The sequence below is a fragment of the Cyanistes caeruleus genome, chromosome 1, assembly GCF_971803275.1.
Source record: "Cyanistes caeruleus chromosome 1, bCyaCae1.hap1.1, whole genome shotgun sequence".
Taxonomy (NCBI): domain Eukaryota; kingdom Metazoa; phylum Chordata; class Aves; order Passeriformes; family Paridae; genus Cyanistes; species Cyanistes caeruleus.
This window is the reverse complement of record NC_141701.1, coordinates 26,021,781-26,043,288: the sequence shown is the minus strand read 5'-3', so window position 1 is coordinate 26,043,288 and position 21,508 is coordinate 26,021,781. Positions and strand designations below refer to the sequence as shown.

The window sequence follows — 21,508 nt, the reverse complement described above, 5'->3', positions numbered from 1 at the left end:
TTGTGATGGTGGTGGTGGTGGTGTAACTTCAGTATACTCTCTTTTCTGGCATATTAAAGTACACTTAGATACTATCTTCAGCACTGTGGAAATTTTTTAAGATCTTTGGCCATTGTTTTAATGCAGCCATTCAGATTTTGATTTACACCTTGATTAGCCTTAATGACTTACAGAAAGTACACTTGCTAAGCAAAGCAGAAATTTCTCCAAGCTCATTTATTGATTCTAAAGAAAAAAGAAAGAAGAGACCATGAGAATAAAGATTAAAGGCCACAGTCTCAGCTGAGATGTATGAGTGCAGTTAGATGAGCTTCTGATTTATATTACTTAGGAGCTCACCTCGAGATTCTGTCACTGGGAGAGAACTTCTGTAATCTGCTATCAGAGCAAGGCCTAGGGAGGAAATAGATTTGCAGTTAAGAACACTTTTACATTTTTAAATTTTACATTTACATTAAGAACTATTTACTTTGCCTAACCTAAGGCAGCTTCATCAGGCATCTGTTCTCAGTGACATTTGACTGGACACTCTCTGTGCACTGATTTTGGGTGAAACCAAGGGAAGATACAGCAAAACTGAAAAGGCTTGGAAGTAACTACACCAGCACATTTATGAAAAACCTTACTAGTGTGAAACTAATAAGTGAACCTGAAAGTACTGGAGAACTTAAGGAGGAGGTAGAAGGTTGACTTATATCACTAGGAAGATAAAAGTAGATAAAACAGTAAAACTCTCATCAAGACAAATGCTAAAATTATCATGGTTAAATAAGTAATAAAACTGCAAGTAAGAAGACTACAATGCTAATTCAACTTCCTAATATCTATTGATTTTTGCTTAATTTTCACGAATATAATTTCTTTCTGAGTCAATACATCACCAAGAGAAGTTTGCAGGTAGTATTCCATGATCATGGACTCTAATATAATGATGGCATCAGGTATAATAGATCAAGAGATTACTGAAAATTCAACTTTATTTTATACAATGTTATAAAATTTGTCAAACCAGTACATTCAAGCAGATTATCTTTGCACTGATTTAACTTCTACTTGGAAAATAATTACCTATATTTGTTTAAGAGATGCACGTAAATATCAAATTGCATTGATGTCAGCCCTATCTAGGTTGCCTTAATCACAAGGATTTTTTTCCCCCAAAATCAATAATGAAACGTGAGCTTCACTGAAGAGGGTGAGTTCCAAAATTAAGAATTTACAAGTTTGCATGAGGAATGAGTCATATAAAATTAATGATTAGCCACAGGAATCTTGAACACATAAAACTTTTTGTCATCTGCTGAGATTGCACAGCCAAATTAATGTACATGGGAATACTTGCTTACACTCTGAGTTGTATGATTTGTTAATGAATATATGAACAAACATGGCTTCAGTCATGGCCATGTGGAATTCTTACAACTTTTCGGAAGCACAAGCCTTAGAAAATATACCCAGAAAAAAAATAATGTCAATATTTAAAATGGCTAAAGAATGACATCCAAGAGCTTGCTTTAGTCTAATATGAATTTTGTTTGTATAATGATATTGATTATTTGTTTCAAGGACAAACTTTGAAGGGGGTAAGAAAACTATTAATATTAATATTTTAAACTCAAAGAGAAGGTTACTATGATATTTCAGACCACTCCAAATACTCTTACATAAATGGTAATAAAGCCAAAAATTACAAGCCCCTTTGCATTTCCTTGTGGTTAAATCCATATGCAGAATTAATACTAACCAAACTGAAGGTGGCATGTCAAGATCAAAGCATTTGTATTTTAGTCTTCCACTCTTTAGTGCTGGAAAGAACAAATTACCAAGTTCATAGTACCATGCCTCTTATCCAAAGATCTTGATGTGCTTCATAAACTTTAATTAAGCTTCACAGCATGACTACCAGTCAGGCAGAAATCTTATCATTTTCAGAAAAAGTATGACATGGCCTTCATTCCTTGCACAGTTGCTCTGACTACATACTGCATTTTCTCTGCTGTGATGTATTGTGGAAAAATATATAATGGCAAAGCAAAAGACCCCAGCATGCCCAACATCTATTAGCTTAACTTCTTCTGCTTTTATTTCTTACTTTTTTGATAATAGCTTAAATGGACTGTTGTATTTTTTACTTTACCACTCTATTTGTGTATGTACATCTAAACTGATTTTTTAAGTTAGAAAATGTTATAATTTAGGTTGCATTTTCCTCTAGAATCGACTATAGAAAATACATCTGAGAAAAGCACACAGAGTCTACGCAGATTTTTAAATTAGTTGCCAGAGCAGTTGTACTTCTCAAGAGCACAAATCCTTTTCTACCCACATTTGCAAGCATGTAGAGCAATTAGACCAAATTTCCTTTTGGGATACTTGAACCCCTCAAAAAAAGAGAAGACCACCATATAATTAAGTGATCCTTTTCCTTCTTCATAGAGTGCCTAAATGTTTATGCTTCTTTTAAATACACTGCTATAAAGTAAGCCACTAAAGTGAGAGGGATATATTCATTAGCTTTTTTGCTAATTGCAGTTGCAATGTTAGTGGTCTTGGGATACTTCTGACCAAAACCATGTTCATCTGGATACAAGCCATTTGAACTGAAGTTTGATATAAATAAGAAAAACACATTTATGAAATGCTGGATTTAAACCAAAGTGCAAATACCTTGAAAGAGACAGTAAATTATGAAAGTATATGTGATCAGCTTTCCTAGGTATCTATGGTTCAGAGCAACAATTAAAAAATATGTCTGAAATGTAGCATATGCAGCTCAGTCAACAAAATATAAATCAGAAGAAATACTGTGCAGTGTGAAAACTTTGCAATAAATTGTAATACTTGATGAGTTAAGGAAAAATTCTACAGGACTGTTCTTAAAGCATGGAGATGTGAGTAAAAATACAAAGCCCACAGAAAAAAAAAACCATTTGTGATAAGGAGGTCAAAGTATTTCCCAAAAATATTGAGAAATTATGTATTACCCAATTTATTTGAGGTACAGATGATGTTAGCATTTAAAATTGAACTGGAAGGCAATGTTTTCTTCAACAAATTCAATTCAAAGCCAAAACAAAATAGGAGCTGGTAGCATGAAGATGTTTCTGATTTAATAGACCAGGTTTTGTCAGAAGGACAGTATAAGCAGTGCTATAGCTCCAGTTAGAATGGGATCACCTCATGGGCTCTCCTGGTGGCAAATGGTCAGGTTCATGTGCAGGCTTGGAGATGCCTGTATCTGTGACCCTCCATGGTGTTATTCAGTGATGAGGCAAAGGCAGAAAAAGTTCCCTTTCTAATCTTTTTAGAGAAATACATGTATTTCAACATTGATTAAAATGTTATCTGTAAGAATTTTTAGCTTACATGTACTTATAGCAGTATCTTCTGAGAAGGAATATGTATGCAGGTTTGTGTCTGTATGTTTGCTTACATTTTTTCTGTTATGAACACTAATAACTTGAAGCTGTAATTGCTAAATTTTATTTTAATGAAAGACGTTATCTATAAAGCTTGGTATACCAGCTTCAATCAATCACACACAATTTTCCTGGCAGGATATATTTAACCTTAGTCTCATCACATTGTAGCAGTATCCATAAAGTATAAAGTGTTAGCAAAAGAGTGAATCTGTATATTTAATCCCATTACCTACAAAGTTTACTTTATAATGGAGTTCATGGGTATCACAAATACCTCTTTGCCCTGCAAGGGCTCCAGCACAGGGCTGTGCCCAGCATCCCAACATACCAGCCTTGCCCTTCACTGCTGCAGTGACACTAAAACTGACAATTTGTGTCATATAAAAATGACAATAAGTGTCATTATCTCCTTTCCCATAAGACCTGCCTTCATATTACTGAAAAAAACAACAACAACAACAAAAAAACCCCAAACCAAACAAACAAACAAGCTCTTCCCCAGTCTTTTATTTCTTTAGTTATACGACATGAATGTTTTCTGCTTTCAAGTATTTTAGGTTACATGATACACTTTGCCAAAACATTATTTTATGTATGGGCCATTCACTTTAGAGTTGGATTTGATGGTCATTGCATGTCCCTTCTATTTCATGTTCTGTGATATATGAGTATCTATCTTATTTTAAAATTCTTTTGCATGCAAACAGAAGAATTTCTCTATTGCTTTCAGTCCACAACAGCTTCTGAACTGAAAAATCTACATCTCCAGATTCTACACATATGCTATATACCAGCTTAGCCTCTGTACAGATTTATTTGACCCTCTTGAAATCACTTGGCTGCTGAAGAGATAGTAAGAAATCATTAATAATTTTAAAATCTGCAAATTTTAAGAATATTTAAGAACATGCTGTCACGGCAATAACTGGTTGTGATAGCAGCTCCTAAAAATACTCCTGAATTTATTATACAATTAGCATAGACATGATTCCAAAAAGAACCATTTCATAGAGTACTTTTGAGGGCCTAGTGCCAGTGCATTAATGTTTTTGGTGCTATAAAATCACTGGAAGACAATCTGTTATGAATAGAGATATTTCCTTTGCAGTGAAGGAAAGTCTGATTTTCATGATCAAACCTTTCATGGCTTCTTGGAAAATCTGGTACCTAATAAAATTATATAGTAGGGGAAGTTCCCCCACGTTGTAATTTTTTATCAACAATAGTAAGCTTTCATCTATTTCTATTAACACTGTGTTTAAAATCAGGTCAGACATGGTTTCCAAAACATGAAACAGTTGATTCAGCATTTAACTCACAATAGCACTTACCTGTAATAGTCAGGGAATTCTGCTGCTTTATTGACATACAGAATAAAGAAAAAAATTGAGATCTCATTTAAAAATTGGCCTCCAAAGGGGTGTTCTGATGTTAGCCTGGAGGAGTATGGCATAATTTAAATGTGATTTTTATGTGCAGAGATAGAGTTTCAAAGCAAGGAACATAACTCCTCACTAAATCATCGTGAGTGCTTCACTCGTAAAAAAGCTGCTTGCCTGAGCATTCTGTCAGTAGCTTAGTTATGTCCTTCTGCCTGACAGATGTGGAATAGTGTGTAACAATACGATGATGCAGCATTAGCTTACTCAGCACTCTTCTGAATGCAAAGTGCATTAATGGTCGAGCTGCCACAAAGTGTCCTGAGACAGAATGGAAACTACGGCTCGGATTAGTGCAAGGCATATCCATCCTACATTCTTATATTGTTAAACAGAAGCGGCACTTCAGGCAACTGTTTAAATGTCTCGCAAGATTTAACTAGAGAAATTAGTTATTTTTTCATACTTCAGAGAAAAGAAAAGTTTAAATTTCAAACAATATTTTCGTATCAATCAAGGACACCAGCAATCATAATTGCTAATGAACTACTTCCAGAACAGCAGGGAACAACACAATCCCCTTTTCCACAGAGTAGCTGCCACAGCAAAGATACTGCTGCATTTAATTGGAAATATAATACAGGGCCCTGGAAAATGTGTCTCTGGAAATGAGGCTTCAGGTATCTTCCAGATACTGCTAAGACATTAAGAATCAACAGGGTGCAGGTAGCAGGTTGTCAGTGGGCTATTTTAAAATTTAGCAAGCCCTTCTACATTAATAATTGGGAAGAGAACCCAGTCTCCAAAAATTTAGTTTACCAAAAGCAAGAGCAGAAGTTTACACTGACTGTGGAAACAACAGTTATAGTCCATTGCAGGTTGAATTATTTCACAAACTAAATATCCCTCTCATAAATTGTTTGAATTGGCACTGGTTAACAACAAATTGAATTTACAACTGTACAGGTAGAAAGAAAATGCAGAAATTGCACTTTTGAAGCATGTGTCCTTGGCATCTACTTTAGAATGAGATAACTGGATTCAGGGGTGATGATTTTTCTACTCAAACCATAAAAGGCGTCTAATGACTTGTTTAGATTAAGACATCTATACTTGTTTAGGTTATTCACATATCAGACTCTTCAAGACAATAAAAACAAAGTCATTGTATACTTAAGAGAATGGGACTTTGATAAAAAGCAGAAATCTTAAAACTGCAGGTGACTTTGATGTACCCCTTAGACTCATTCAGTAAATTGAATGAGAAGCATATAGAAGGCAAAAAACCAACCAAACAAAAAAAAATTCAAAACAAACCCAAAAAACCCACCACACACACAGCCCTTATGGTTGATCTTATACTGAGGGAAGCCCCAGATAAAACTGAGAATAGAACCTTGTTTACTTGACAAGCTGTTGCTTCTACTCCTGTTCTCACAGAAACTATTTACAGCCAATTAAAGAGCTTTAGGCTTTATTAAAACAGCATATAGGTACAAGTTATAATTAGAAAGAAAGAGATCTCCCTGCTGTTCAGTGCTGTAACATGCCTTTTCATGGGCAAACTGTGCTGGCATTTGTTGTCACTGGCACTTGGAGTAGATGATCCTTTTAAGTCACTTCCAACTGAAATATTCTAAAGTTTTGAAGAATTTTTAGAAGGAACCCAGGGCTTTCAATGAATAGTCAACACTTGAGACCCTCAAGGAGTCAACAGAAAGAAAAGCAAAACTTACTTCCTGCTTTTTGGAAAATCAAAACAACACAGTCCTAAAAACAAAGATAAACTTTCCTGGGAAGAGCACACAAACACCAAGAAACAGAGACATTATGAATACACACAGCTAGAATGGCATTGCAGAGCAACATTAATTGACCTCCTCTGGGCCAACGGGCTTCATGAATGCTCTGAAACATCTGCCAATGACAAGTCTACAAGTCGTGTCTCTTAAGTAATGCCCAAGTTCATGCAACATATCCTCCTCCTGCTCCTGCAGCTGCTTTATTGCTTCTGTCAGCTGTCGAGGCTCAGGTGGTGCTGCTGCAGGCAGCACTTCCAATGGATGCCAAGCATAAATAAATCACAACATTTTAGCCAACTGATGCAATTGCAAGCACATGAAAAGTCTAATGCAAGCACATGAAAAATGATTGACAGAAAATTACCACCAAAACAAATATTGTATTAGCTGTCAACTTATGGTAGTGAAGTTTTATTTGTAAAACACTCTTACCTGCACCGTTTTTTGATGCAGGAGATTCAGCAGCTTGTTTTATTAATTAGGTCCCCCCCAAAAAATCTTCTTTCAGCACAGGTAGACCACAGGATTTTGAAAACTTCTTTGTGATCATTATTAAACAATATTTTTATCTAAATCATAAAGAAAAAAGATATTTCAAATATAAGACCACACAATTGTTTTTAGATTTTATTCCAAAAGAATGAGTACCTTAATTAAACTGAATACTCATCTGGATAAGAAAAGCTATGAAAAGTTATTTTTGTGGCCTTAAAAGGTTAGATTTTCATAGTATGGAAAAATAAAATACCTTTTTTAGTTTAAACTCTGTGAAAAAATAAGATAAACCAATGACACAGGGCTAAGATTCACCACTTCCAAGGCTGCCTATTTTGTACTTACCTGTTTTGCTGTCCTTTAACTTGAATCTTTATGGCTGCTACAGAAGAAACAGGCACATTTCAGCAGGGAAGTACTGGTTTTTCGGAAAGGTGTTTTGGTTTTTTTTTAAATTTTGTTTTCAATAATTTAAATGAGATTTCTCAAGTCATGTATTTCCAAATTGTACTCTGTTTTTCCATCTCTACTAACAAAAGGCATGGAAGGAATTTCAAACCTTATTTTTGAAAGCATTTATTAACAGTATTAAAACTTCTTCTACTGAGAAAAAATAGTCAGAGCAGCACATTCATATTTTGAACACCTTCCTTAAATGCACACTCTTAGATGTCTAGAAAGTTCAGTACATTCTCTTAATGTTTTTTTTTAAGGAATACAACTAAAAATGTATTTCCAAGATATCCTTCAAGAGATGGGCTTCATCAAACTGCCACAGTACTTAGCACCTTTCCTTTGGTTGTCCTTTTTTTGCAAGACTGTGGCTTCCAAGCTGTTCTCCCAGTGATCAAGATGAAAAACATACATAAAAATATCCCCCTCTTCAGGATAGAGCTTCTTTGGCAAAGGCAGCACAAACTCTCTCATACAAGCTTTGGCACCAAGGGGAAGGGAAGGACAGAGCCATTTTTTTCACAGCTAAATAAAGTTCCCAAGGGCTCAAGCTATGCTAAGAGTAAATAATGTGTGTCAACAAGTGTCTAGGCTTCAAGACTTCATGCATTTTCTGCAGAGGCCATAAAAGAAATACCTGACTCAGAGAAATGAATGTAGGTCTGAAATTTCTTCACTCTTTGTAAAGTTCTTCAGGGATTTAGACAGTTACACCTAAATGGCTCTGCCTTTCTGGCACTTCCTCTGCAGGCTGAAATTCATGAGTACACTGAAAGAGACTTTAATCTCTTTCTTGCTCTCTTAAATCCTCTGTGCTGACCTGAACTTAAGAAACAGAAAATAGGACCAACTAATGCAAAAGCTGATCAGCATTTATTTTGATTTTCTTTTCAAATGCAAATTATAAAATATACCAGGAGAGAAATAATATCCAAGCAATTATTTTAAAATACTTTCCATATCTTTTAACTCTAATACAATCATTAACAGCAGTTTATGGCAAATAGTTACCAAAGTTGATAACAATTTTGTACAGCTGTTCTTCCAAAAAGTCATGTGTTCTTCTCTAGCACTACAAAATGTATATGAATACTTTAAACTGCATCAAATAAACACCTCTGTAACAAATTAAAATACTGAAAGATCTCATGAAATGTGCTTGTGTATGAAGGATAGTCACTAAAAATATACTGACATGTAAAAGCTTCTACCCATAGATTTGTAATACAGATGGCACCTTAAATTACCCTGAGTATATTTTAAAGGGATTCTATGAAAAAATAAGAAATTCAGATCACAACATTTTTTATAGTTATATTCTACAAGGACTTGAGGAACACACAGAAGAAAAATCTATCCTCCCTCAAGAGTGTTTCACGAAGCTGATTATTAAACAGCTGTTTGAAAAGATGTGTCAAGCTGCTCATCTGAAATGTCACATTCACATCCTCACAAACATAAAAACACAGCTGAAATCTTTTCAAGTCCGGATTTGAATGACAGCAGTGACATCGAGCGGTCATTGTTGTTAAACGCTGCTGTGTATTGGCATGAAACCCCTGCTGTGATGGTAATGCCAACGTGTGGACAATGCCAGTGGCACACAGTGCCAGGTCAGCTCTTGTGCAGCAGCTAGAGGGGAATTCATTACAGACTGTCAGCCTGCAGGTTAAGTTCACTTTGCTCTCCTGAGCAGCAGGTGAGCACAGATCACTCACTAGTCAAGAATTCAATGAACCACTCGTAGTTTTGGTGCTCACTAAATCATGTTCCTAATATGTTGATTCTTTCTTCACTCCCTTTCCAGTGCCTATTGCCACATCAAGAGAGGATTTATACTAAAAATTCCCCATCCTTTTGACTCCTCTATGTTTTCATTGGTTTGTTTCATTTCTACATTTAAAAATGCTGCTCACACATTAAGGCTGTATGTAGCCTTAGCTGTGAGGCCAGACACCTTCCATCAGTGACAAACTTCAGAAATCACTGGAACCCTTCACAGGATTGAGTGTAAACATGGCTCTCATTCAAAGCACATCTCAATAACACATTCTCTGCTCAAACACACTTACATATCATGCCCTGCACCTGCAGGCTGTGCCTTCAACAGAAAGCCCTTATCAGAATCTAGAGCTATACTGAGGGAACATGCTAAGAGTCCAATGTAAAAACTTTGATCTTCAGAGTTCAAGGAAGAAGTGGTCTTTTGTCTGTATGACATCTAACAGCTTCTGCACATGGTGTGAGATTTTTGGAGGAACTGATGAATAATGCAGAAGAGGAAAACCTTTTTATCGTTGTAATAACAGCTCACATGGATAAGCGACCCCCTTCTCAAATTCATATGGTATGCACAAAATGTCCTATTTCATTTGCTAGTTGCTTTCTTATTCTGATGCCCCTAGTCATTATTCCCTGATATGCTACATTGGAAATAATTTTTTTCTGCAACATTTCTATAAGAAAACTAATTGAGAGTACTTAAGTATTGGATATTCAAAATGGGGTCTAAGCAGATGAAAAACATAGCAAACTTTGGTACATACACAGGAGGCTGAGGTATCAAAAGACTTTCTGCAACTGAGATGATTCCAGCACAGACCTGCAGCAGTGCCCTTCCTGGAGCACCTCAGAGCACTGGTAAAGATAACCAGCACAGGAGAAAAGGGAGATGTTTCCAAGCTCCCAAAGAATGTACAAAGATGTAAAAGGATGGCAGCTGGGCCCAAAACATAGTCTGTATATAGAAACATTTGGAGGAGTGGAGGAGGCCCATGGAATTGGAGAATAATAAATATCTGTTAAGGGACCCAGGATAACACTTAATGAGAATATATAAATCTGTACATTGAGTATAAAGATAATTTAAATAATGCAACATAAACTGGGTTGCTAAGAAAATATTTCAGTAATGAGTTTTAAACACAAAAGGATAGTTTGAAGAGGTATAATTGTATTCAATTATGTGGGACATAAGCATGATGCAAATGGTATGGATAAGGAATGGAGATTGTCTTGAGTGTGGCTGGGATGGAATCAACCTTTCCACAGCAGCTCTCAGTGCTGTGCACTGTACCTGTAGTTAGGAAGGTGTCAGTATCACTCACAAGTGTTTTGGCTACTCCTGAGCACTGCTCCCACAGCACCAAGGAAGTCTCTCCAATATCCTCTGGGTTATTTTACCCCATACAAAGGTGAGTACCCCTAAAGGCCAGTAGGCTGGGGGTGGCCAAGTGCTTGAGAGAGTACAAGGCCAGGACAGCTGACTCAAGCTGAACAAGGAGACATTGTAGTCAGCAATAAAACTAAGATAAAGAAGAAGGAAGAGGGGCATTTTTCATTCAGGTGTTTATTTTCTAGAGAATCCACTATGCACACCAAAGCCCTGTTTCCCAGGCATTGGCGAGAGATCACCTGTGATGGGAAGTAGAGAATAGGTCTGCTTTCCTTTTGCTTCCATGTGCAGTCTTTCCTTTTTTCTGATTAAACTGCCTTCATCTCAGTCTATGAGTTTTTCTTCATCCTATATTCCTCCCCTGGACCCTGCTGAGGAGGGCAGTGATAAAGCAGCTGGATGGCACCTGGAGACAGACAAGGTGATCCTGTCACTACTTTATACAGCACAAAATCAGTTCTTCCCAGCAAGCTCTTCCCTGCGAGAACTTGACACAATAGAACTTCTGAAAGGTCACAGCCTAATTACAGCCCAATTTATTCTCCTATATGTGTCTTTCTAGTTGTCCTGGCCATTTCCATCAATAAAACAATTAATCATCTGTATTATTTGTCTGACACCTAAATAGACTGCTGAAAAGGTATCCAAAAGGTTAGAAGCAGGCATCTACTCAATGACAGCATGAAAACAAAATCTCGGTTTGTACTCCAAAATGTACAATGACTGTGTTTTTCAAAGAAGTATGGGACACTTAGACATCAGAAAAGGCTGATAATTCTTTTTTAATTGTCAGGCAGACATAGCACCTAAAAAGCAGACACTTTTAGAGCAACAGTCATAAGCTAGGAAGTTTTTACATAAGCCAACCTAAAGCTATTATCTCCTTCCTGACAGTCCAAATTGATGGTTTCATTATAAAGAATTGGGCAACTAACATATGCATAATAAATGAATAACCAGAACTCTGGAAGATTTCTTTTTAAATATCAGATGCATAAAATTCATCTTACCTGTCCTCCTCCTTGTTATTTTTTCCCTCTTTCCCATCTCTCCCTTGTACTCTTCAATTATCTTTGATCAAATTAGACACTATTTAAGAAAACGGAATATATTTTGAGCTGTCTGTGTTAAAAATTTTAAGTACAGATATTTATAACCCAAGATTAAGCCTTTGAATTAATAAATAATAAAATTAAAAAATAAAATAAAATAAATAAAATTAAATTTAAAAAAATAAATTTAAAAATTGAGCATTTTCCTAAAAGAACTTTAAACCCTTCCAGTCTTACAGAAACAGGTTAGACTCAAAGTTCCAATCTCAATTTGTCTCAGAGGTTCTCATTTAACTGAAACTTAAATGAAATTAGCTTCCCATTTTGACGTTCAAAGTGCAACAGGAAAACAAACTTAATTGTTGTAAAACAGCAATGTTATCCTGTTCAAAATTCTAACTCTTTTTTAGGTACTGAAAATTTTGTATAATCATAACTTGGTAGATTTTCCAGAATCAATTTCTCATGACAACAGTTCCTGTAGTCAGTACTTCTGACTAAATCACAGTTGTTTCCCTGCCCATGCTTCTATGCAAGAGATGAAAATTATTTACATCCTGCATATTTCCTCTTTTATTTTGCCTATAGGTACAGCACAACTACCACAATATAAATACCTTCAGCTTGAAGGTCACGTTCTAAACTAATTTGTATTTGATGCCCTGAAAAGGCACTTTTTATAAAATGTTTGAAATTTGGCTTCAATAAATTGGTTGAGATATGGATCTACACTAGAGTTTTTCACTTACTGAAAATATTTACACAGAAATGTATTTCCAGTTTACCAAATCATACAAACTTTCTCTTTTTCCTTGAAGACCACAAGGTGGCATGTGAAACATATGATAATACTAACAACATACTTGAAATAATACAGTAGAAAAGTGGTATGCAGTTCTACCAGATGACCATAACATGAATATGCAAACAGTTTTAAGAACCAGTCTAAATCATTTGTAGGAGTTTGCCTTTTTCAGTCCAAGCTTTTTGCACTGGAAAAGGAACAAGAGGTGCAAGCCTTCCACTAACAAGGAGAGATTATTCTTTTTTTATATAAAAGTATATTAAGGCATTCTAACAGATCACGGGCCTTGCTACCCACAGAGTTATCAGAGTGAACTCTAGCAAATTTCTTCCAGGATTTCCATTTAGCCATAAGAACCAGATGACCATCATGTATGCATGCTAAATCTTCATTTTAGTGAAAAATCATTAGAATATTTTAGTAAGCATGAAATTTTTTTTAATGGTATTTTAAAATGGAAAACTATGGACTCTGGCACTGTTTTGCTACACCATGGAAATTCTGAGCCTGTTGACACTGATGTCTGAGTACAATGAAAAGATTTTCGCTTATCTCACATACTTCTAAATTCAGCAGATCCAGGAGATGCCATTGGGATGTCTAAAGGACACCAAAGATCTAACAGTGTTAACTGTTAGGAGTGATTGTTGAGGTATCTTCTTCTCACGTGCTTTACCCAAGATGATAATATTACATTTTTGCCATTACCAACAAAACTTGAGTCATGTTGATGTGTCCGGTTTTCTGAATTGCACTCCAGAGAAATACCTTCATTCCTCATATCACTTCAAATGCATTCCAAACCCGATCTTTCTGCTCCATCCCAACTACAATCTCAGCCCTTCTAGGTTATTTTACCCTGTATGAAGGTGAGCTGTGGTAACCCCAGGCCAGTTAACTCCTTACAGGCATTTCCTGTACTGACCAGGTGTCAGTGCATTCAGGGAAGACAGCCACATAAAAGTGGCTGCTCCACTCCACAAACGCTTGTCAATGTGTCATGTTAATGACCTGCTAATACCTACGGGCATTCAGACAAACTGAACCTGTAAGAGGGTTGCACCCTGTGTAAACGGAGACCTCACTTCATACAGGTTTTGCATATATATTGCTCAAGAAAACATTCCATCTTCATTTCTGTTTTGGTTTTTTGGTCTAGTTTCGTTTGGGGTTTTTGGCCTTTTTTTTTTTTTTTTTTTCTATTTTAGAGAATTTACCCAAGTGCAAACTGTTACATTTGTGACAAAAATATGCCTTACGTTACTCCCAGATGACACATGCTAATTGTTTATACAAACAGGAAGAAAGGACCATGTGTTTATGCCTGAAAAGATGATTAACAGGTTGATTCATTATGGCTTACTATAAATTCTGGGACGTGTAAGCACTGTTGCTAAAAGTCATAGACTTTCAACATAATACTTATCAGGAAATATTTGCTCCTAAATGAACAAGAAGTAATTGCACTTACTAAAAAAAATACTGAGGTTTTGACTATCAGAATCACAGAATCTAGGCAAAAATGGACCTTGGAAGGTTTTCAAACCTGGAGCAGTTAACTGGGGCTATTTTTCCTATTATGAATGTAGTCCTGTATGCTACAAAGTATGCTAAGTTCTTACAAGTCTTAACTCCTCATTTCATTTACAGATAGGCTGCATCTTAATTTGATTTCAAAGCACAGAGATGTTGTCAAGTAAACATGCCAAATTTTCTCTTATTTAAGTGCCAACACAAACCACAAAAAAAGCAAATGTAAATGTATAACATTTCCAACTCCCACATTCCCACCTGGTTCTGTGCATCCACTTGATTATCTAGACCTTGCCTTGCAGTCTTGTAATTAAGTAATGAATGTTTTTCTCCTTTATGACTCTGTCATGACTGACAGCTTGACAGCTATTTGGAAAGAATTGTAGCTATTCAAGCTAGAGGACAGAGCTCCAACACATTATGTATTTCTGGGAACTGAAATTACAGACCTAGAAGATTTGTTACACTCCAGGAGGTACCTTGAATCATAAAATCATAAAATGGGTTGGGTTGGAAGGGACCTTAAAGATCATCTAATTCCAATCCTCCTGCCATAGGCAGGGACACCTCCACTAGATCAGCCTGCTCAGAGCTCCATCCAACCTGCCTTGAACACTTTCAGGGATTCACAGCTTCTCTGGGAAACCTGTTCCAGTGCCTCACCATCCTCACAGTAAAGAACTTTTCCTGGTATCTAATCTAAATCTACTCTCCATTTGATTCCATATCCCCTGTAACTACATGCTCTTATAAAATGTCCCTCTTCATTTTTCTTGTACAGTCCTTTCAGGTACTGGAAGGCTGAAAATACCCCAAAGCCTTTACTTTTCCAGGCTAAACAAACCAAATTCCCTCGCATTTCCTTGTGGGAGAGGTGTTCCATCCCTCTGATCATCTTGCTGGCCTCCCTTTGACTCACTCCAACAGGTTCATGTCTTTCCTGTGCTGGGGATCTCAGAGCTGGATGCACCATTCCAGGTGGCTCTCAGCACAGCAGAGCTGAGGGGCAGAATCACCTCTCCTGACCTGCTGGCTTTGCATCAAATATGCTGCACTTGTAGAATAGTTTAAATTTTAAAAGAGAAAATAAAAGGGAAAAAAAAACTTGCTCCAAGTCACTGCTGAAAGAAAATTTTTCAGCTTTCTCTCAGGTGAACTAATTTTATGAGAAACACCAAGAAGAGCAACACTTTAGACTGAAAACCAAAATAAAGGTTATAACCTAGGAGTAGGCGAAAGGGGGAAGCTGAAGTATTTGGGGAAATACTCAGCATAAAAAAATGCACATAGACTAATCCTGAATGCAGAAGAGCACTGAATACCTAATACTACCTGTGCTTGTAAAGTTGGAGATGACAGGGAATGCTCCAAGGCCTGGCACTCATCTTCCAACAGGAGATAATTCTGTAAGAATTTTATTAGAATAATCCTTTTTGTCTCATGAGAAATACTGCTCTCCTAATAATCTCCATGGTTCAGAAATCAGAGCTAGGAACTGCTCTTAACTGGCACTTCTGATGCAGATTCTGTTTTGGATGGATGACAGTCATCCCATGCAAGTTGTCCTTGTTGCTAAGAAATGGTCAAACACATTTTTATTGGATTCAGCACCTAGGATGGACCTGGGCTTCACCTGGCCCCAAAGGATCCACATGTAAATGTACAGAAGAGTACCACAGTGTTATTGTGTCTAAGGAGAAGCTTTCAAAATCACTCCCTCTTTTCCTTCCTCCTCTGCCAAATTTTTGCCTCTTCATTACTTCCACATGGAAAGTTTCACTGGGTTCATGTAAAGCCAGGGGCTAGGAAGAGGACCACTTTCATAAAGGTGCTCAGGTCCCACAATCAAGTGGAGAAAAGAAGAAGCTGAGTGGAAATAGCAAATAAACATTGAAATGTTTCAAGTATGGGATGGCTTTGCTAAACTGCTAGGGCTGAAAGAAAATGCCTGTTACCTTCAAAAGAGCACTAGAGTTTATCCTTATATTACCCTCATGATGTGTCATCACCACATGGGCATCAACAGTAGCACAACAGGGAAATAAAAATCCAGGTGACTCAGAAGCATCAAACCTCAAGCACTCCCTCCCTCCTTCCCTCCAAACTTCTAGAAAAGCTCTCAGCAGCTCTGTTCTTCAATTCAGCCAGCTGGGTTTTGTCAACATGTTGTAATAGCTGGGTACAAGTACTTTCATGCAGCTCTCTTAATATAAAATTGTGTCAACAGACATCTAAAACCATAGGAAACAACTTCCAAAATAGTTCACATGCTCAGGAATGGCTCACCTAGAGTGTGGCAAACACTGACAAGGAAGGGTTGATTGAGGCTGGCAGGAGAATACACAGAGGATTTCAAGGGCTGTTGGTTTCCATGGTTGTAGCACTCATTACCAATAGTTCTGAGCAAGTGTATCATTACATTGCCAGTGTGACAGCAGGCAAACCAGGATCTCAGCCAGAATCTAAACACCTGATCCATTATTTCAGAAAAAAAATGCTTGTTTCAGTAAGAACAAACGCAATTGAAGAGGTTACTACCACTGTCCTGCAATGTGGTTAGTACAAAATATTCAGGCAAAATATTACAGGTGATTATAACCAAATATGCCTTATCTTTTTATGTAAAACCTTGAAAAATCCACAAAATAAAAAGTGGGGACAAAGGCATTGTGATTACTGAATAAAAACTCATTTTCTAAAACAGAACCTTTTATTCAGCTCCAAAGACACACTAAAATTTAGAGACTATCAAGTGCTAAGAGAAAAAAAAAAAAGCCATTTCCCAAAATTTTTCAGAATATTTTATAGGCAACGGAGTCTGTCATGTTTAATTCCAACAGCAAACATATAGTAAAGTAGTTTGAGATATAAAATCATCATCATGCAACCATGCTTTCAATCTGTACATCTTGTCTTGACAACAAAGAGATTCTTGCTGTTGTGGAAACACAGTCAATCTGGTGAACTGAAAAAAACCCACAACTAGATTTGGTGCTTAATATCCATAAAAATAAAGGCACTAAATTTTTTTGGTGGAGGATAAGACTGAAAGAAATTGGGGAAAAAAAGAGTCTTTATATTAGTTAAGACATGCAGGTAGTGTGAATTTTTTGAAACATACACATGAATATAAAAAGTTGCATGTATATCTATGTATAAGAGGCCTGGTTTTCAGGTGGAGATGCACAAGAAAAGATATGCATTTTGTAGCCTCTTCTCAGCATCAGTGTGAATACCTGTTTACAGTAGAAAGCGAAAAGCTCTTTCCAGACTATGCTGCCCACAGGGAAGAATGTCAAAAAGCAAATACCACCTCAGTCTGGAAAGCATGTTTAATTTCAGTTGTTATTTTCCTTGATCTTTTACAGAGATACAAGGAACAGAAAGTGTTTTACAAGTCAGCATCATGATGTACTAATCACACAGTAGCTAGCTGCCCTCCTAGATTTCGCAAGCTTAAGGAAGACTAAGCCCATTCCCATTGCTTTTACACTTTCAGAACTATTTTTCCCATTTTAAATTCAAAAAAATTATAGTCATTACAACACTAATCAAACCACTATGAATACTACACACAAAAAAAAAATTCCCTTTGCTGTGGACTTTTCTTACCTCATTATCAGTGGGGATTTTCAGGAAATTTCCATGTGAAAGGAGGAGTCAGAGCCAACACTTAAAAATGAAAAGGACCATGTGGAAAATCTCACAAATTAAAATTTCAAAGAAGTAAGCCACAGGCAGCTATTTATCTGCCACATGCTATAAATACTGTTTCTATCATTTAGAAGCAGTATTTAACAAAAACCTTAGATTTATCAAAAATTTAGTCTACCTTACTTAGGACCTCAGCCTGGTCCCCAAGCTGCCATTAGGGTTAGGGTTAGGGTTTGAGGTGTCACAAGGACTACAGCTCCAGGAACACTGGAATAGGCAGGACAAGAGAAGCATTGCACTGCTCCAACAGCGCTGCCTCCACATCCACTTTTAGAACCACAATCATTTTCCTGGGGTTTAAGTACTTTACACTGTAAATAAACATTAAATCAACACAGCACACAGTAACATGTTCTGCAAATAAATTTTCAACATAGTGACATCTTAATGGCAAAGACTCGTGGTAATTGTTGTTTGCATATCATTTGCTTTTGGAAACAAAATCTTCCTTATACATCAAATTTAAAATTGTATGACCAATGGTACTACCAACACAGTTAACACAGAGAGGGATATGCATAAGCAGATACCCAAAACTTGCATATTGCAAGCATCCTCAAGATTACTGTTTTGGAAAACCCCCTAGTGTGTCTAAAGGACACAGACTAACTGAAAACTGAAAGTAGAGTAAGTCACCTGTTGCTTTATGTGGTTGCTTTTATGTTCATAAGGCTGAAGCACTTGGAGAACATAAATCATCCAAGATACAAGAAAATTTGAAAAAACAAAAATCTACTAAAGTTCTAGGACCTAGATAGAACTGAAAAGTTGTTGCCATGTCTTAAAATGAATGCTGTGAAATACTGAACATATTGTATTTTGAAAACTTATGTATTTTCCCTCATTCTCTGGTCCACATCCGTGAGTGGGAGAAAAGAGAGGAGAAAAGCCACAGGGGTTTAGCCCCTGATCCACATGCATGGAAAGGCAAGTTGGCAAGTGACTTTAATTTCATGTGTGGAACTGCCACTACTTGTGGAAAGCTACAAACCTCTACCTTTAAATTGAATTACTTTGTTAGTCTGTGAGAACTTGGCTCGGTGAACAAGCTTTACAAAATCTTCCTGCTCAACCTTCATCTAAAACTCTCATAAATACATCAGGTATCAGGCAGCTCGTCATGAGCAGGGGCAAGGGTGAACTTGCACTTACTGGAAATTTCGAAATTATCTTTTTGAAATGCCGCTATCCTGAAAATCTTCCTAGGACAAACACGGAGGAGTTAAGCGACTGTATGAGACAAAGATTTTCTCACTTTGCTTGAGCAATGAGTATACACCGGCTGGGGCTCTGAGCAACATGGTCTAGTGGAAGGTGTGTCCCGTCCTGGCAGAGGAGCTGTGACTAGATGATCTTTTAAAGTTCCAACACACATAATTCTGTCATTCTATTTAGTGAACAATTCACTGCGGCGATCTGTGCTCGGCTCTGGCATCCTGCATCATCTATCGAGAGCCGAACTCGCACACCCCTCCCGGCCCCGGACGCAGGGGATGCTCCCTCGGACAGCGTGTGGGGATGCTCCCTGCACGGCCCAGGGATGTGTCCCGGCACGGCGCTCCCTCACGGCGAGGCCGGGCCCGGCCCGGCTCTGCGGGCACCGCCGGCACCGCGCTCCCTCGGCTCGCTCCTCCCAGCCCGGCTGCTCCGCCTTCCCCGACCCGCGAACCGTGGGACGCTTTTTCCGTGAGGAAGTGGCTCGTCGGTGGGGTGGAAGGAGGAGAGAACTGCTGCCCAACTGGAGAGCAGGCGGGGCAGGGAGGTGCGGGGGGAAGCGAGGAAGTGGGGCCAGAGGAGCGGCGCTCCGGGCCGCGCTGCGCCCGGCGGAGTGCGAGCATGAGCGGCGGGGATGCCGGTGGGGGCCGGACGGGCACCCTCAGCTACGGCCTCCCCTCCATCCCCTCCAGCAAACTCCCAGACTTGCGTTTTATCAGCCGGGGCGCTTACGGGACCGTGTCCGCCGCCCGCCACGCCGACTGGAGGGTCCCGGTGGCCCTCAAGTGCCTGCAGGGGCCGCTGCTAGACAGGTAACGGGGTGGGCCGGGGGCCGCGGCTGGGCCATGGCCGGGGAGCGCCGAGCCGAACCCGCCTTTCCCTAAAGCAGCCCCCAGAAACGGTCCAGGTGCCGGCCGCGGTGCCCGCGTGGGCTCCTGAGGTCTGTGGATCAGATGCTGGTGTTTCGGTAGGCAGCCTTGCTTTAATTCCACGAGGAGAGGGGGTCCCACGAGGATGATTCAGCTTGGGCCGAGAGAAAGCACGGGCCGGCCCCGGAGCTTCCTCTCTTTGGATTATTGTAAAGGGTTGGTTTCGGTCTCGGTCTGTGAGACACTAAGTTGTTTCTTTTGGAGTTTTTTCTGCACCATGCAGCTGGAGCCCTCCTCAAGGTGGGATTGACAGGGTTTGGCTTCTTGCTGGGTCTGTTGGTTGCTAACCATATTGCTGAGGTATCAGCAGGATACTAAAGTGTGGTGATTACTATAGATTTAGTGTTTATAGAGACATATAGTGTTCTATATGTCTCTATAGTTACATATGTTACATAGTGTTCTATGCACTAGAGATTGCTTCTAGAAGAAGCTTCTCTGGTACAACGCAAAATTCTTATTTTCCCCAGATCTCACAGTACTGAGAGAATCTGATTTAAAATAATAGGCTTCTAGGCCCCCTTGTAAAACTGGTATTTTCCGTGTAATAATCGGGTTTCCCGTTTTCCAGGTATCCAAGTGGCAGCATATTTATTACAGGAGCTGTCACTCCATGTAGGGGGGCAGCAAGTTGTATTTTTTCATTCATCTCTGTCTTATTCAATCCCCATAGTTTCAATTTGTTAATGTATCAGTGTAAATTTGCCTCTTCTTAGGCTGTCTGAAGCCTACCTGACTGTAAACCTGCCTCTTTGTCTTATCTTGGTGTCTTCAGGCTTTTGCTTCAGGTTTCTTTGATCTAGTATTAGGTCTTTAGGTAGGAGAGCTTCACTCTGAATATCTTCTAGTCTCGCGACTCAGTGTACTTGAATATAAGACATGTTTTAAGCTTTTTCACCTCTTATTGCCCAGGTTTGTGTATATACAGGCTTTATCTCTGAAATCTTGCCAGAAATGGAATCTCAGTTATGTTGTGTTTTCTGATAAGTTAAGGGAGCGGGGGGGACGGACCAATGTTGTGGGATTTTTTGTTTGTTTGGGGATTTTTTTTTTTAATGTCTGCTTAAATCCCATCTAATTGGAAATACAGTCTTTATCCTCACAACACAGCTGGGAAAAACCACCAAGGTGATTTTTAGCCTTGCAAGAATTTGGAGTGGGACATCTAACCTGTGAAATTATGATTAAAAGGGCAAGTGAGGTAATCAAAATAATTCAATCACCTACCATATATCATGCAAAGCCCAGAAATGCTATCAGAAGACTCAAAGTGGTAAAAAAATCCATTATACTCTAATCTCAGCAGCAAGTGCTTTGTTGTTTGTACAGTAGGCAATATAAAATGCCAGCCTGTAAATGCTGTCATGAAAAGGGATTCATGGTGCCATTAATTCCCAAGTGGGAAGTGTGTGCTGTGCATCCCAGGATGTGGTATGTGACCAGCCAAAGAGCAAAGCCAGTTGGCAAGCTGTTGTGGGAATGTGCTCTTTAGGCATTACTCAATGCTATTCTGGCATGGAGCAGACAAAGGTGA

The 21,508-nt window shown here is 38.4% G+C and overlaps 1 protein-coding gene and 1 long non-coding RNA gene across 8 annotated transcripts in view; one reads left to right on the top strand and one right to left on the bottom strand.

Moving 5' to 3' along the window:
- Positions 1-8,405: 8,405 nt before the first annotated feature.
- LOC111924571 (uncharacterized) lies at positions 8,406-19,917 on the bottom strand. 4 transcript variants are annotated; one of them, XR_015285154.1, is made up of 5 exons: positions 19,755-19,917; positions 18,983-19,032; positions 16,403-16,586; positions 11,737-11,815; positions 8,406-11,132 (listed from the first exon to the last, which is right to left on the bottom strand). It is a non-coding gene; the product is annotated as an uncharacterized LOC111924571 (long non-coding RNA). The 4 variants fall into 4 exon arrangements; XR_002861714.2 differs by lacking the exon at positions 19,755-19,917 and having other exon boundaries at positions 18,983-19,063; XR_015285155.1 differs by lacking the exons at positions 16,403-16,586; positions 18,983-19,032 and having other exon boundaries at positions 19,755-19,840.
- RIPK2 (receptor interacting serine/threonine kinase 2) overlaps positions 19,162-21,508 on the top strand; it is a 19,929-nt gene continuing 17,582 nt past the window's right edge. The window contains exons 1-2 of one of the 4 annotated variants that reach the window (XM_086883309.1): positions 19,381-19,516; positions 19,738-19,857. Coding sequence is in view for 3 of the 4 variants with exons in the window: in XM_086883298.1 (XP_086739424.1) it covers positions 19,349-19,857 (509 nt within the window). In the remaining variant the exon portion in view is untranslated. Of the gene's footprint in view, positions 20,215-21,508 lie in introns of all 4 variants that reach the window. The other 3 variants (XM_086883298.1, XM_086883321.1, XM_086883315.1) reach the window with 3 other exon arrangements.